Below are 14,183 nucleotides of genomic sequence, written 5' to 3' on the forward strand. Positions count from 1 at the left end.
AAATACAAAAAAAAAAAAAAAAAAAAAAAAAAGGTGGTGGTGCATCTGTCACCACGTGAAAAAAAAGGGGATGCTTTTGGCAAAAGAAAAGAAAAGAAAATATAAAAAAATCTTGGTGGATCAGCACCACCATGTGGAAAAAAAAGATGGTGCATCTGGCACCATGGGCAAGAAAAGAAAAGAAAAGAAAATAATAAATAATAATAAATAATAATAAATAAAAAAAGGAGAGAATGGTGGATTCTTGGTGGCTAGCACCATGCAAAGGGGAAGGGTTTTGGAATGGTGGATGAGTCCACGTGAAAAAATATACATATATATATATATATACATACATACATAATATATGTATGTATATAGCAAAAAAAAAAATGCATTGAGAGAAATAGAAGTCCATTTTATTTATTTTTCTGGAAATTTTACATAAATTTGCATTATACATACCTTAAAAAAAAAAAAAAAAAAAAATCAAATCAAATCAAATTTACAAGAGGGTATCTTCAAGGACGATTAGGTGGCGCCTCAGTACTCGGCGGAACCCCAGGAGAATGAGGCACTGAAGGTTGATCATTTGAGGCTTCATTACGCGGTACAGCCCCAGAAGAAGAAGGCAAATGCTGCTGGAACAAACCCACAAACCTCTGATGATCAAGTAAAATCTGACCATCAGATTCCTGCATCTGGTCAATCTTCCTTTTCATGTTTGTCGCATAGCTATGTGCGAGTTTATGCAACTGTTTATTCTCCTGCTTGAGCCCTCTAATCTCCTGTTTGAGACTCATCACTTCAGCCGCCAATGATTCAACTTGACGGGTTCGAGCAAATAGGTGTTGGGCCATATTAGACACAGAACCTGCACACTGCACACTGAGAGCCAGAGAATCCTTAACAGCCAACTCATCAGACCGTTTGGAAAGTAGTCTGTTATCTCTGGGAGTGACAAGGTTCCGGGCCACCACCGCAGCAGTCATATCAATCTTCACCACCGAATCCCCAACGGTAAGAGGACCAGTAGGGGATATGAATGATGGGCGCCATATGTTGTCTGGAGAAGGCGGGACTGCCTCTTCACCAAGATTCAAGTCAAAACGACGGTCGGAGGGTCCAGACATTTTCAAAGTGTTGAAGGAAGAAGAGATCAGACAAATCAAGAGCTTAGAAGTACAAGAGGGGAGTTTTCACAAGCGAAGTGTGCTTTGAAACGAACTGCGTGCCTCTATAAAATCAACACTCGACGGCATTTCAGAGATCGAAGAGGCGAGCTCAGAATTCGAAGAGGCCATTCAAAAATCGAAGAGGCAAGCTCAGAAATCGGAGAAGCATCTTGCTTTTCCAGACGCGTCGGCACCCGTCACACGCAAACTCAGCTTTGCGAAAATCACGGGCAATTTGTCGAAGCGCCGATCCCAGATATCGAAGAGGCGCCAGTCTTTTTCAGCCACGTCAGCACCCATCACATGCAAACTCAGCTTTGCGGAAATCACGGGTAATTTTGTCGAAGCGCCGATCCCAGTTATCGAAGAGGCGCCAGTTTTTTTCAGCCGCGTCATCACCTGTCATATGCACACTCAACTTTGCGCAAATCACGGGCAATTTGTCGAAGATTTTCGGTGAAGGAGAAAGCACGTGAAGTTTACTGTTCAATCACGCGTTAGTTGCCGACACGAGTGAAAGAATAGTACCTCTACAGGTATTAAGGGACCTCCTATAACTGTCCACCTTCACCTTCCATAGCAAGGCAGACATGCAGAGCCTTTCTTCATCTCCAAAAATGCTTTCCCAACGAAGCCTCTCGAGTCATTCAATGTTCCTTATTCCTTGGGGTGCCTCTGCAAGCCGATGACTCCAAAGCAAAAGTATCTCATATCACCAGGGTAGAAAGCAAGAGTATCTCATATCATGCGTTCCCCCTGTCCTTTCCTTTGTCCTTGTTCTTACCTACAAAGACAAGGATAAAGAAAACAATATGCCGAAACTTCCACTCAAGATTGGGTAAGGAACTGACTGCTTGGAACCCTTCCCTGATTGCCTACCTAGCACTGCTCTCGAGGACTCGTCTCCCACTGCTGCTGTACTTCCAAATAAGCTACCACATCTGCCTGAAGAATAGATAAGGCAAGTGAAAATGATACCTTGCAGCATGTGGAGACAACGTACAGAAGGAACAAGCAGAGAAGAATGCGGTCTGCACAGTCAACTCAGCAGAAAGAGTCCGAACTGAGGAACTCGAGAAGCTGCCATATCTGCCTGAAGAAACAAGCAGAGAAGAATGCAGCATGCACAGTCAACTTAGCAGAAAGAGTCTGAGATGAAGAACTCGAGAAGATGCCGCATCTGCCTGAGGACGGTGAACTTGTTTTGACCCTCAAATTCTTGGGTCAACTTACTAGGCGTTGTGGGCTGTACGTGCCGATTCACCACCCTTGAATCAAATCCTTAAAGATCAAGTCACCAACTGGAAGAAGAGCCCATCAATCTTGAAGATCATACCGTTGACCAAACTGCTCAGGTGTGAATTAGAAAGATTGAACAAAGCAACAAGTCGTCACCTTCACCTCGTGCCTGCTTGCCATGTGTTCGAGTCAGCCTTTGAGAATCAAGCCTCAACGGCCCTTGAAGAAGCTTCCAGCCAAATTCAAAATCAAGCCTCGACGGCCCTGGAAGAAATCACAAGTCCGATTCAAGATTAAGTGTCTACCACCCTTGAATCAAAACCTAGTTCAAGAATAAGCTGTGGAAAATCAACAATTGGAGGAATCCAGAAAATCCTTCAACCCAGTTCAAGATCAAAGCTGTGGAAAGTCAACAAGCGCAACAAAATACGTGTCGATTCACTCACTACCAAAGCCAAAGATCATCTGCCACATGAAGCTCCTTGTGGTCCAATTTCAACCTTCAAGATCAAGCCTCGACGGCCCTTGAAGAAATTTCAAACGAAAGTTCAAGAACAAGCCTCAACGGCCCTTGAAGAAATCTTAAGCCCAATTCAAGATCAAGCCTCGACGGCCCTTGGATCGACATCTACAGTAAGGGACTTCAAAACGCATCTCATACACGCGACAAGCACATGTACACGACGCGACTTGAAGTGGGGGCATTTGTAGACATCGAAATTTCGGTAAATAAATGTTGACCGATAAATCAAAGTGTCAACGCTCATGTATTACATAAATTTTACACGTAGCGTGTGACTCAACGAAAATTGAAATGAGTTGGAAAAGTCATCAAATAGGACACGTGTCAACACCTGGCAGAAACGACTTATTTCATCTGGAATATTATATTCAAAATTAGGCCTTGGAAATTTCTATAAATACAAGCCCATTTCATTCATTTGGGGGAACCAATTCATATTACACCTTAAAGCTCTGAAGCTCTGAAACTCCGAAGCTCTCAAGCATCCAGGTTCCCGAAGAATCAAGAAACCCCTTTTCGTTCTTCATCAAATCCACCTTCAAGATCAAGCCCCGACGGCCCTTGAAGAAAGTGTTCTTCGTTCTTCGTTCATCGTTCTTCCAAGATCAAGCCCCGACGACCCTTGGATCAACCATCCACCAATTCAAGATCAAGCCCCGACGGCCCTTGAAGAAAGCATCATCGTTCATCATCCGTTCATCCAAGATCAAGCCCCAACGGCCCTTTGGATTAACAACGTCGACAAATCCACACATCCAACCGTTCTTCAAGATCAAGCCCAAAAGCCCTTGAAGATCCGTTCATCACTGTTCTTCAAGATCAAGCCCAAAAGCCCTTGAAGATCCGTTAATCACTGTTCTTCAAGATCAAACCCAAAAGCCCTTGGAGATCCGTTCATCACTGTTCTTCAAAGATCAAGCCCAAAAGCCCATTTGAAGATCCGCTCAAATCCACCTTCAAGATCAAGTCCACGGCCCTTGAAGAACGTTCATCGTTAGATCAAGCCCAACGGCCCTTTGGATCAATCACACATCCTCAAATACACACCTTACGGAGATCGAATCAGAGGATCAAAATAGAGAGAGATTGTAACCCAAAATCATCAAATACAAATATTTGTTTGTGCACGTCGTTTCTTGTCTCTTTCGTTTCAGGAATTTTCCGTGTTCACAGTTACATCTAGCTAAATTTTTATACCCCCTATGCTAATAATTAGAACTTTAACCTTGTGTTGAGATCTACGGGTCAAACGACAGTCTCAAGTAGACAATTTCTACAAAACCAGACCGTACCCCTCCTGAGAGGTACGGTGTCGAAATACGTTGCGGTCCAAATCTATCCATACGCCATGGGCCTTGCCAATTTGCTGGGTTGGGCTTCATGCTTGTAATTGTACCCTGTATTGGGCTTTGCCATGGGCATTTTCTCCGATTATTCGTGGTATAGTCGTAAATCAGTTGGATTACCATTCTCCATTATTAGTTATGGAGTGAAGATAATTTACTTGCTTAGTGTGAAACCTAAGGATTTTGATTAGATTTATCTCTAGTGAGATGATTCACCGTCGTCTTACTAAAACTCTCCAATCACCATTAGCAAGTGTGACCATACGCTCTGCTATAAAACAAATATTTTTTTTTTGTCTACAAGTGTAAGTAGATATTAAAAGGGGTTCCCTCCTCCTGCACGTCTTCTGATACACATTGATCAGAAACACCGAGCTCAGGTGCGTTAATGAATTCCTCACGCTTTACGTTTCTCATTATTTTTCCGATTAGTGTTTAAATTGTGTGAAGATTATGTATTTGATCAATTTCTGTGATGGAATTGGGAATTGGAAAGTCGGAAGATTAGATTGTGAGATTCTGGTTGGAATCTGGATTAATTGGACTAATTAGTCTTTTAATTTCATGAAATTCGTAAGATTTTCGGAGAAGATGAGTTCTGGTGGATACGCCGTCGAAGTTACGGGTCTGTCCCCAAAAGCAACGGAGAAAGACGTCTACGATTTCTTCGCCTTCTCTGGTTCCATCGACCATGTCGAAATCGTCAGGTTTCGTGGTGTTTTTAGCATTTTGAATATTTTTTTTGTCTTAAATTTTTTTTTTGGGATATTAATTTGTTGTTAATCTGGGGAAATTCAGGTCGGGTGATTGTGCATGCACTGCCTATGTGACGTTCAAAGATTCGTATTCTCAGGGGACTGCTTGCTTGCTCAGTGTGAGTGTTTCTTCGACTCGTCGCAACTGATCATTCATGTGCTCGCTTCCTATATTTCGTGATCAACTTCTGATTAATGCACTGTGCATATAAACATAGTCGTAGTTGCTCCGTGTTGGCCTAGACCGATGAATATAGCGGTGCTTAAAGCTCGTTTATGCCGGCTGTCCCGTTAAAATTTGTGTAAAACTTGCCAAATGCTTTCGACAATATATTTGTGCTTATATACATAGCAAGAGATAGATACTTTGACAGAAGAATGGTAATTATACTAAACAATTCAGTGATGGAACTTTGATGGTATCCAATATAGCCTAAGATTTCGAAATACCGGGCTCAACTGGTGACCTTAACTAAATAAGTTGTTGCTTGGATGAATGGGCTTCCGTGTTATCATAGTGTCCTTATAGCCGGAGCTTGGTTATATCACATCCCGACCACCTCCTGAAACATTTACTTAAAGCTGTATTTATCATTATGGTTTGGTTATATGGTTTATCTTGTTTACTAGTCCTTTATTAACTTAAACCTGTCTGTGCTCGTATGTGGCTTCTTACTGATGCCTAGATGATGACGCTTGTGCGGTTTCTTATGATCTTTCTCGCCGATGATTTGTGAGCGTTAATTCATGTTTCCCCCTTAAAATCTTATTGTCTCAGGGTGCTACAATAATAGATCAAGCTGTGTGCATAACGCGTTGGGGGCACTATCAAGATGAATTTGATTTTTGGAACAGGCCTCGGCACGAAGATGAAACTTATTCAACCGTATGTATATTTTGTTTCTTTCTACCGCTCAAATATTTGGTTTCTCGTTTGTACATTTTCGCACACACGCACAATACTGTTGTACTGAAAAAGGTTTGCAAGAGTAAGCGATCAGTATTTCTTGGCAGCGTCCACAGGGAAGCTGGAACATTCCTAGTGCCGGAGAAGTGGTGAGTGGGGCTCCGGAAGTAGTCTTGACCATGTTGGCCAGGGGCTTTGTGCTCGGAAAAGATGCATTAACCAAGGCAAAAGCATTGGACGAGTCTAACCAAGTCTCGGCAAGTGCAGCAGCTAGGGTGACTGAACTGAACCAGAGATTTGGCGTCACCGATAAAATTCATGCAGGGGTTGGAGCTGTTAAGTCTGTAAATGAGAGGTATCATGTGTCAGAGATCACCAAATCAGCAATATCAGAGACAGGAAGAAAATTAGTGAACAGTAGCTACTTTTCTAACGGAGCTCTTTGGGTGTCGGGTGCTCTAAACCGAGCAGCTAAAGCTGCTGCTGATATGGGAAATCATAATGCTAGGCAGTGAGGTATTTGATAAAATCGTATACTCTTGTTTTGTTCGTATATAGAACAGAATACTGTAGCCATTTTGTACTTTCGATACCTTGGCGTTAGTATAAATAATGCTTTCTGTACATATTCATAACCCCGAAGAACATTACAAAGTGGAGAAATGAAGCGAATAATTATTTACAAACGATGAAGGAAAACATTATTAACATCCATTTGGGTTTACGAACCAGTTGTACTTAGCATCTAAAGTGAGAAGAATTAGGATGGGCGGTGTTTTGCCAATGAACTGAAAGTATTGGGTAGAATCCAAGCCCTCTGGCCTGCGACGGCCCTTGGCCTTGTATTTATCTACAGAACCGTCAGGGTTTCTTTTAATACGAACTGCCTGGTTGTTGCAAGGCATTGAACTCTTCTTGCATTGCGGTCTTCCATGGAGGTTGGTTGTAGCAGAGAAGGCTTTTGGCTTGAAGATTGGTCGATTAAGTAGACGATAAGGAGAAGGAGAAGCAGCAGAAGGAGAAGAAAATAACTTTGGTCTGGAGATTGTTCGATTAGGCCGAGAAGGAGAAGAAGCAGATCGAGAAGTTGGAGCATGATTAGGAGCATGATTAGGAGGATTAACAGAATCAGAACAAGTAGCAGCAGCAGTAGTACGAGCATTTGTAGGATTAGTTGCATCATCAGTAGGAGCAATCCTAGGATTAGTTTCAGAAGAGGGAGCATTAGGGTTAAGAGAGGAGAGAGAGGAGGTAGGAGATCTGAAAGAAGCTGGATTATCAATTCTAAGAGCATTGCAAGTGGATCGTCATCATCAAGATCAAGGCTCGAATAGCCTTTCTCGTGAAGGAAATAGCCAAAAACACACATCATTTGTTTGGGATTACAAATTCTCGACCTACTGGACTTGATATAGCACGACTACACATCATCAAAATACTGATTTCTAACTTGACTAAACACATGTCGTTACGTAAATAACATTTATTTGGCAACATACCATAGGCATGAGGCCATAGCATTGTTTATCAAATTGAATTTCCAGGTCACACACTTTGAATTTCATGAGTACAAACAAGTGTGGACTGTCGTGTAAATTTGACTCAACTTCCAATCAATGCGAATCTGACGGTCCAGATTCAAAGTTATCTTTACGTATGGGCTTTATATTAAAAATATACAATTCCACATGTTTAAGTCCGAATCACGCGATAGGCCCACACCGTAGCTTTCACTGGGCCTTTTAAAGTTGGCGGGGGCCCATAAAGCTGATAAACCGAAAGCAGGCGCCGAAGTAGGGAGTCCTCATGGTGCTGCGGTGCACGCTAAATCTGCCACCGAATTGCGATCAGACTCTTCGCTCGCGCACCCGCCCAAATTTGATCCTTCGCAGTTCTGACGCCGGAATCCGATCTACATGCAAAAACCTTGATCCGCACCGTTTTTCCGTTTAATGCGCGGGAAATTGAGCTTCTGGCTCGCGGCCGTTACTCAGTGAGTGAAACCGAGTCGCCATGGCGGGGAGGACGGACTCGGAGTCCATCCGGGTGCCGTACAGGAACCTGAGGAGGGAGGCGGAAGTGGAAATGATGGGGACGGACGAGCCTCATCATCGTATCGACCTCAATTCGTCTACGTCTTCCTCCCCTAGGGTTCCAAATGGGGGCGGCGGCGGCCTCTCGCCGTCCGGTCAGCCCGGACACAAACACAATACTCTTTTGACGCTTATTCTGAGCTGCACGGTCGCCGCCGGCGTACAGTTCGGTTGGGCGTTGCAGCTTTCGCTTTTAACTCCCTATATACAGGTTAGATTTTGAATCTGTTGCATGTCAAGAATCAATTTTTATGTATTGTTGTGTAATTTACTGTATAATATCTACCATTTAGTAGATTACTGCATGTCAAGAATAAATTTTTATGTATTGTTGTGTAATTTACTGTATAATATCTACCATTTAGTAGATTACTGTATAGTTTTAATTTCAAATTCTGTAGTTTGAATCACACTGCTTAAGATTGTAGACTAATTTATTTTTCTGTTAATGTAATGCGTGAACATGAAATATTTTCGCAATCTTCGATTGGTACATTCTGCTGTGGAAAATGAAAAGGAAGATGATAGTGTAGTGTATTCCGAATATGGAATGCAATCTTACTGTTAATATGGAAAGCGGTTGTTGATTAACCCGAACTGCATTAGTTATCACTTTTTCTTTTTTAATCTTCGCAATTCATATCGTTTCTTGATCTTCATATTGCTATACAAATGCCTGTGCTAATTTTGGATTATTGAAAGCTTGTTTGGTTAATATCCACTGTTTGAATTTTTTATGCAGACGCTCGGAATAGGGCATGCATTTTCTTCATTTATTTGGCTTTGCGGCCCTATTACAGGCCTTGTGGTAAGTGACGGCAGCTAGTTTCCAGCAATTTTCAACAATTTTGATTGTAACATATATGTTGTAACCTTTATAATCGTGTTGGTCTATTTGATGGGGGCACAAACATATCTCCTAATGGGGTGATTTTATTCTAGCCTACTGTTGGTGCATGCGCCATCACGATTATTTTGGCTACTGGGATATATGCTGGGAGGGTTAGGGTTGAAGCTATCTGGATATTTTTTAAATATTTTCTTTCCTTAAGTTATCTCAACTTTTATTTTCTTCAGGTTCAACCTTGTGTTGGTATTTGGAGTGACAAATGCTCTTTAAAATTGGGAAGAAGGCGCCCCTTCATTCTTGCAGGATCTCTCATGATTTCAGTTTCCGTAAGTGCGGAGAGTTTTTATTTTTGTACTTTACCATTATATCTTAGATTAATTGGTGCATACCTTTTTTTTGCTAAACTAAGTCTTGTAATTTAGGTGGTGTTAATCGGGTTTTCTGCAGACGTTGGATATTTATTAGGAGATACAAAGGAGCATTGCAGGTTTTTGTTGCCTTCTGTTGATTCTTTGTGTTTTATATTATAAAATCTCATGAACTGTTAGCTAAATCATTTGAGCCAATGCAGCACATTCAAAGGTACCCGGACAAGGGCAGCTTTTGCCTTTATTATTGGATTTTGGTTGCTGGATCTTGCCAACAATACAGTGCAGGTAATGGTTCTAAGGCTATCAGTTTGTGCGATTCGATCACAATGTAAAACAGATTACACTGTAGTTTCCTAATGAAAAAACAAATATCAAACTTTTAGTATAATGCTACTCATGTCTCAAAATAAAGTGTAACTCGTAATTTTTGTAGGGACCAGCTCGTGCTCTTCTGGCTGATCTAGCAGGTGACTTTCGCCCCAAACTATCATAGAACTAGTTACATTTATGTTAAATTTTTATTTATTTATTTTTTATAAAATTTAAAGTATGTAATACTTTGTCTAAACATAATATGTTGTGTCACAACTATATTCTAGGCCCCGAGCAACGCAATACTGCAAATGCTGTGTTTTGCTCATGGATGGCCTTTGGTAACATCCTAGGATTTTCTGCTGGTGCAAGTGGAAATTGGCACAGGTGAAACTCCTCAAATATGTTTTTTTTGCTTTTTTTATGGGATATTTTTGTGCAGTGGCATGTGTTTGCATAGGACTTTAAAGTCCTTGTATATACTTCTCATCACCCTTACACTAAACCCTTTTTATGCCATCTGAACCTAATCAAACTTAGTTTGCAATCACTGAATTCTGCTCTTTTTTTCCCACATAATATAGACTTATTGTTTGCATCTCAAATTCTAGGGGCGGTTTCTTTGTCTGACAATTTTGTTTCTTGGCAGATGGTTTCCTTTCTTGTTGAGTAGAGCTTGCTGTGAAGCCTGTGGAAATCTTAAAGCAGCATTTCTTATTGCAGTGGTGAGTTACCAGCATGCACGGAAGTGCATGTATTTATGAAGTCATGTTCTACTGTTTGAATTATACTAATTTCTTTTGGGTGCTTAATGATTGACAATTCTATCAGCAAACCTGCTTCTATCTCAATAATGCAGCTTGAAATCCATGAATTGTACTATCTATTTCTATGACTTCTTTCCTGATTTGCTACATATTTTTATTAGCTCAATCATGAATGGAAGATTCCGATTAACTACTGCCTACTTGCAGTTTGCTTGTTATGCTGAACTAAATTGCGTAGCCACTAATCATTGTTTCACTGGATGGTGTATTTCTTATAAGATGGCCCCAGATTATGATATTTTTCAATGTCTGGGACAAGTAATAAAAGTTTTGGCTGGTCTTGTCAATGTGATATATATTGAGTTTATTAACTGAGGTAGGTATGATATGCTTACATCAAGTGTATAGTTGGGTGGTTAAAGAAATCATATCGATCTATTTATTAAGTTTCTGTTCCCTTTTTTTTGGGAATTTAAGGCATAGAGTTGTTCATGAGTTCATTTCATTTTCAAATGAGAACTTCTAGTGTTGCAATTTGGTGCTGAGGCATGTGGTGTATTGTACTCTGTACAACTCTAGATAATAAGTTTGTTATGTGTGCAGATCTTTCTCACTTTGTGTACACTTGTTACCTTATATTTTGCTGAGGAGGTTCCACTCACTATGTATCAGCAGAATCCTTTATCAGATTCTGCTCCTTTATTGGATGATCCCCAACTAAATCCCCAACAAAGTCGTCTTGAGCTTTCGAAGTTAAAGCGTGATAAACAAGTTATTGATAATGCAAATGGAAGCAGAACTGACTATGAAAGGGATAAGAATCTAAAGGAGGCCATCTCAAAAGTTGAGGAAGATAAGAATGGTGATTTTAATGATGGACCTGGAGCAGTGTTAGTCAATCTATTGACCAGTTTAAGGCATTTACCACCAGCGATGCATTCAGTGCTAATTGTTATGGCTCTTACATGGGTATGTGACACTGTTATTTTGCACAAGCTTTTCCATTTCAGTGCTAATTGTTATGGCTCTTACATGGGTATGTGGCACTGTTATTTTGCATGAGCTTTTCCGTCTCACCCTTTTTAATAGCATTTTTGCTTATTTCTGTTTTCTCATATTTGGTACCATTAGAATTTGTGTTTGTTGCCATTACGAAGTTCTGTTTTGAACTTATCTTCATTTCAATTCTTACATGCAGTTATCCTGGTTTCCATTCTTTCTTTTTGATACGGATTGGATGGGTAGGGAAGTATATCATGGGGATCCGAATGGGAACTCAGCCAAAGGACAAGCTTATGATCAGGGTGTCAGAGAAGGTGCATTCGGTCTATTATTGAATTCAGTAAGAACTCAAAATTGAGAACCAATACTTGATTTCCAAAATTTGTCATATGTAATTCAAATACTATCAAGCAACCTTTAATTTAAGCTTCTCTTTTTCTGGGGCGTAGGTTGTTCTTGGCATCAGTTCTTTCCTAATTGAGCCAATGTGTCAGCAGATGGGTGCAAGACTAGTGTGGGCAATGAGTAATTTTATTGTGTTTGCCTGCATGGCAGGCACCGCTATCATAAGTTTGATATCCGTTGGAGAGTATTCTAAAGGGATTGAACATGTAATTGGTGGGAATCAAAATATCAGGATTGCTTCCCTGATTGTTTTTGCTCTTCTTGGCTTCCCTCTTGCTGTGAGTATTAGTGTTCCTGTAGAAAATGTCCATTTTCTACCTACCCCTAAGTATGCAAAGCGCTGAGTATGTTCTGTGTTGCAGATTACCTACAGCGTTCCCTTTTCTGTTACAGCAGAGTTGACTGCTGACGCAGGTGGTGGCCAAGGTTTGTGTGTTTTTTTCCTGAATCTAGCAACTTATTTCTGTTCTTACTGAACTTGGTGATTTGAATTCTCACGCATTTTTACTATTGTGCAGGATTGGCTATTGGAGTTTTGAATCTTGCAATTGTTGTTCCACAGGTATTTAGCATGCACTATTCCTGTTCTATCACTTGTTTAGCTCAATTATGTAATGCTGCAGGCTGTTGTCTGTTGGATCTTTTTTTTTTCATGTGATACAATTCACCGTCACTGTGCTTGGTATACATGCATATATATATATACGTTTTCGTTCTCTCCGATCCCTTTTTACTTACTTTCTCATGGTAAGATTTCAGAACCAGGCTTCTTATTTCATATGCAAAATTTTGACCTGATCATGGACCAGGTTTGGCCTTGGAGAGTGCCAAATTCTAGATAGGCCCAGCCTGAACCCGACAAAAGTGAAGTAGAAGTTCGGAGCAAGGTGAAGCCTATGATCAGGTCTAGTAGTGTGGCGGTGTAACCTGGGTCCTGATATCTGCATTTGGATAAACCTGTTTCTTATTCCTGTCCCTCCCGTTTCATGGACTGACCGTTCATAACTTTTTTATTTAGAACTTTTTCTTCTTCAAGTTTGGTAGTGCTGATTTCATGTTCCTCGTTGATATTGCGTAGATGATTGTGTCTCTTGGTGCGGGGCCATGGGATGCTTTATTTGGGGGAGGAAATATACCTGCCTTTGTTTTGGCCTCCTTCGCTGCCCTTGCTGGTGGCATCATCGCAGCTCGCAGACTACCAAATCTATCGAGTTCTTTCAATTCAACAGGTTTTCATTTTGGGTAATGACAGAAGTAGTTCACCCGATCGGCTAATGACAGAAGCAGATGATGACCACCCCGCGTACGATTCAACCATGCATGAGCATTTGCTCTCCAAGGGATTGCTCTGGCTCTGGCGCTGGAATTATGCGTACGTATTACACTTACCAACCGAATTACCCATTCCGTAAATTCATTCATTTTTTTTTTGCCTCACTTCTTGTGCAGAGTGTATGTTGTCAGGTACATTGAAAAGGATAATACATACATGCATATAATGTCAATGCCGCTCTCGGAAAATTGTTCACTTCCTCCTCATCCGATTAACATTTTACGATTGGATATGTATATATTTCATAAGACTTTTGTTTTTGCCTTGTATAAAGCAGCAAGTATGTTGTGGCCGGGTTCCGGCAAGCGTGACCTGAAGTGGCCGGTGGCTACCACTACTTTCCCATTCCCGGTAACCCGAATTTGATGGAAGTAAACGTTATTTTGATTAAAAGTTCATGATAATATACAATCAAGAGACACGAGTAAATGAGTTTATATGATGTTGATGGAGGTTAATTGGTGGGTTTGTATTAGTCTAATCATCCTTTATTTCCTTTTCAAGATCCTCTCAGTCTCATGCTGTACAGATCACTAGATGCTTTTTTTTTTTTCATTTGGTAAAGATCACTAGGTTGTAATGCTAGTCTGTCATCTCAATCTCAAACCGATCCACCAAAAGTTTCCCCTAATTAAGAATGCATTAGTCGTATTAATTATAATTAATTAGCAGGTAAACCTAGTTAGGGTTGTTAGGGGCAATGCATGCCTGCATGACTGGGCTTGCAATTGCTAAGATTAAAAAGTACTAAATAAAGATGTGTGCCACGTCCATGCTCTGCCTAGTACCGTCTCACATCGGCATCAGGCAACCAACGAAATGGACGGCTCAGATGAATCACTGTCCCCACCTCAATCCCTAGATCAGAAAAAGACTGGGAGCCACCTAACACGTTTGATGTAATTCTAGTTTTTGTAATTGGAAAGAGATCCTCTCTAGCTCTTTCTTCAAAGTTCGCAGATCAAGTAATTTGGGTTTGTGAAATTTGATTTAACGGTAAAAAATTATTACAATCTTTAGGGGCCTGGATTTCAAGGACCGTTATATCAAATTTCAAGAGTTCAGATCATTTGATCCGCAAATTTTGAAGGAAAGAGAATGATCTCCTTCCTTTGTAATTTTATCA

At 40.7% G+C, this 14,183-nt stretch overlaps 2 protein-coding genes across 8 annotated transcripts; both read left to right on the forward strand.

The window, feature by feature from the left end:
• The first annotated feature begins 4,459 nt into the window (after positions 1–4,459).
• Positions 4,460–6,610, forward strand: LOC126596646 (binding partner of ACD11 1-like). 2 transcript variants are annotated; one of them, XM_050263313.1, is made up of 5 exons: positions 4,460–4,642; positions 4,841–4,969; positions 5,061–5,136; positions 5,796–5,903; positions 6,041–6,610. In XM_050263313.1, exons 2-5 carry the CDS (start codon positions 4,854–4,856, stop codon positions 6,437–6,439), a joined length of 699 nt encoding a protein of 232 aa, XP_050119270.1. In that variant the 5' UTR covers positions 4,460–4,642; positions 4,841–4,853; the 3' UTR covers positions 6,440–6,610. The 2 variants fall into 2 exon arrangements, with proteins under 2 accessions (XP_050119270.1, XP_050119269.1); XM_050263312.1 differs by having other exon boundaries at positions 4,472–4,642; positions 6,032–6,610.
• A 1,087-nt stretch (positions 6,611–7,697) lies between these two features.
• LOC126596636 (sucrose transport protein SUC3-like) lies at positions 7,698–13,515 on the forward strand. Of its 6 annotated transcripts, none has more exons than XM_050263293.1 (15): positions 7,698–8,228; positions 8,760–8,825; positions 9,095–9,193; positions 9,290–9,354; positions 9,439–9,523; positions 9,672–9,705; positions 9,838–9,937; positions 10,200–10,275; positions 10,921–11,286; positions 11,516–11,659; positions 11,769–12,002; positions 12,087–12,150; positions 12,243–12,286; positions 12,484–13,096; positions 13,189–13,515. In XM_050263293.1, the coding sequence occupies exons 1-14, from the start codon at positions 7,938–7,940 to the stop codon at positions 12,520–12,522; spliced, it is 1,707 nt and encodes a 568-aa protein (XP_050119250.1). In that variant the 5' UTR covers positions 7,698–7,937; the 3' UTR covers positions 12,523–13,096; positions 13,189–13,515. The 6 variants fall into 6 exon arrangements, with proteins under 6 accessions (XP_050119250.1, XP_050119251.1, XP_050119252.1 ...); XM_050263294.1 differs by having other exon boundaries at positions 12,534–13,096; XM_050263295.1 differs by lacking the exon at positions 13,189–13,515 and having other exon boundaries at positions 12,534–12,628; positions 12,803–12,951.
• Positions 13,516–14,183: the final 668 nt, after the last annotated feature.

Source organism: Malus sylvestris, chromosome 13 (genome assembly GCF_916048215.2).
Source record: "Malus sylvestris chromosome 13, drMalSylv7.2, whole genome shotgun sequence".
In the NCBI taxonomy this organism is placed as follows: Eukaryota; Viridiplantae; Streptophyta; class Magnoliopsida; order Rosales; family Rosaceae; genus Malus; species Malus sylvestris.

Coding starts and splice junctions, on each gene's coding strand:
- LOC126596646 (XM_050263312.1), top strand. CDS start 4,854: ATGAGTTCTGGTGGATACGCCGTCGAAGTTACGGGTCTGTCCCCAAAA. Junction 4,970..5,060: donor GACCATGTCGAAATCGTCAG/GTTTCGTGGTGT, acceptor GGGGAAATTCAG/GTCGGGTGATTGTGCATGCA. Junction 5,904..6,031: donor AAGATGAAACTTATTCAACC/GTATGTATATTT, acceptor ATTTCTTGGCAG/CGTCCACAGGGAAGCTGGAA.
- LOC126596636 (XM_050263292.1), top strand. CDS start 7,938: ATGGCGGGGAGGACGGACTCGGAGTCCATCCGGGTGCCGTACAGGAAC. Junction 8,826..9,094: donor GCCCTATTACAGGCCTTGTG/GTAAGTGACGGC, acceptor TATTTTCTTCAG/GTTCAACCTTGTGTTGGTAT. Junction 11,287..11,515: donor TTGTTATGGCTCTTACATGG/GTATGTGACACT, acceptor TCTTACATGCAG/TTATCCTGGTTTCCATTCTT.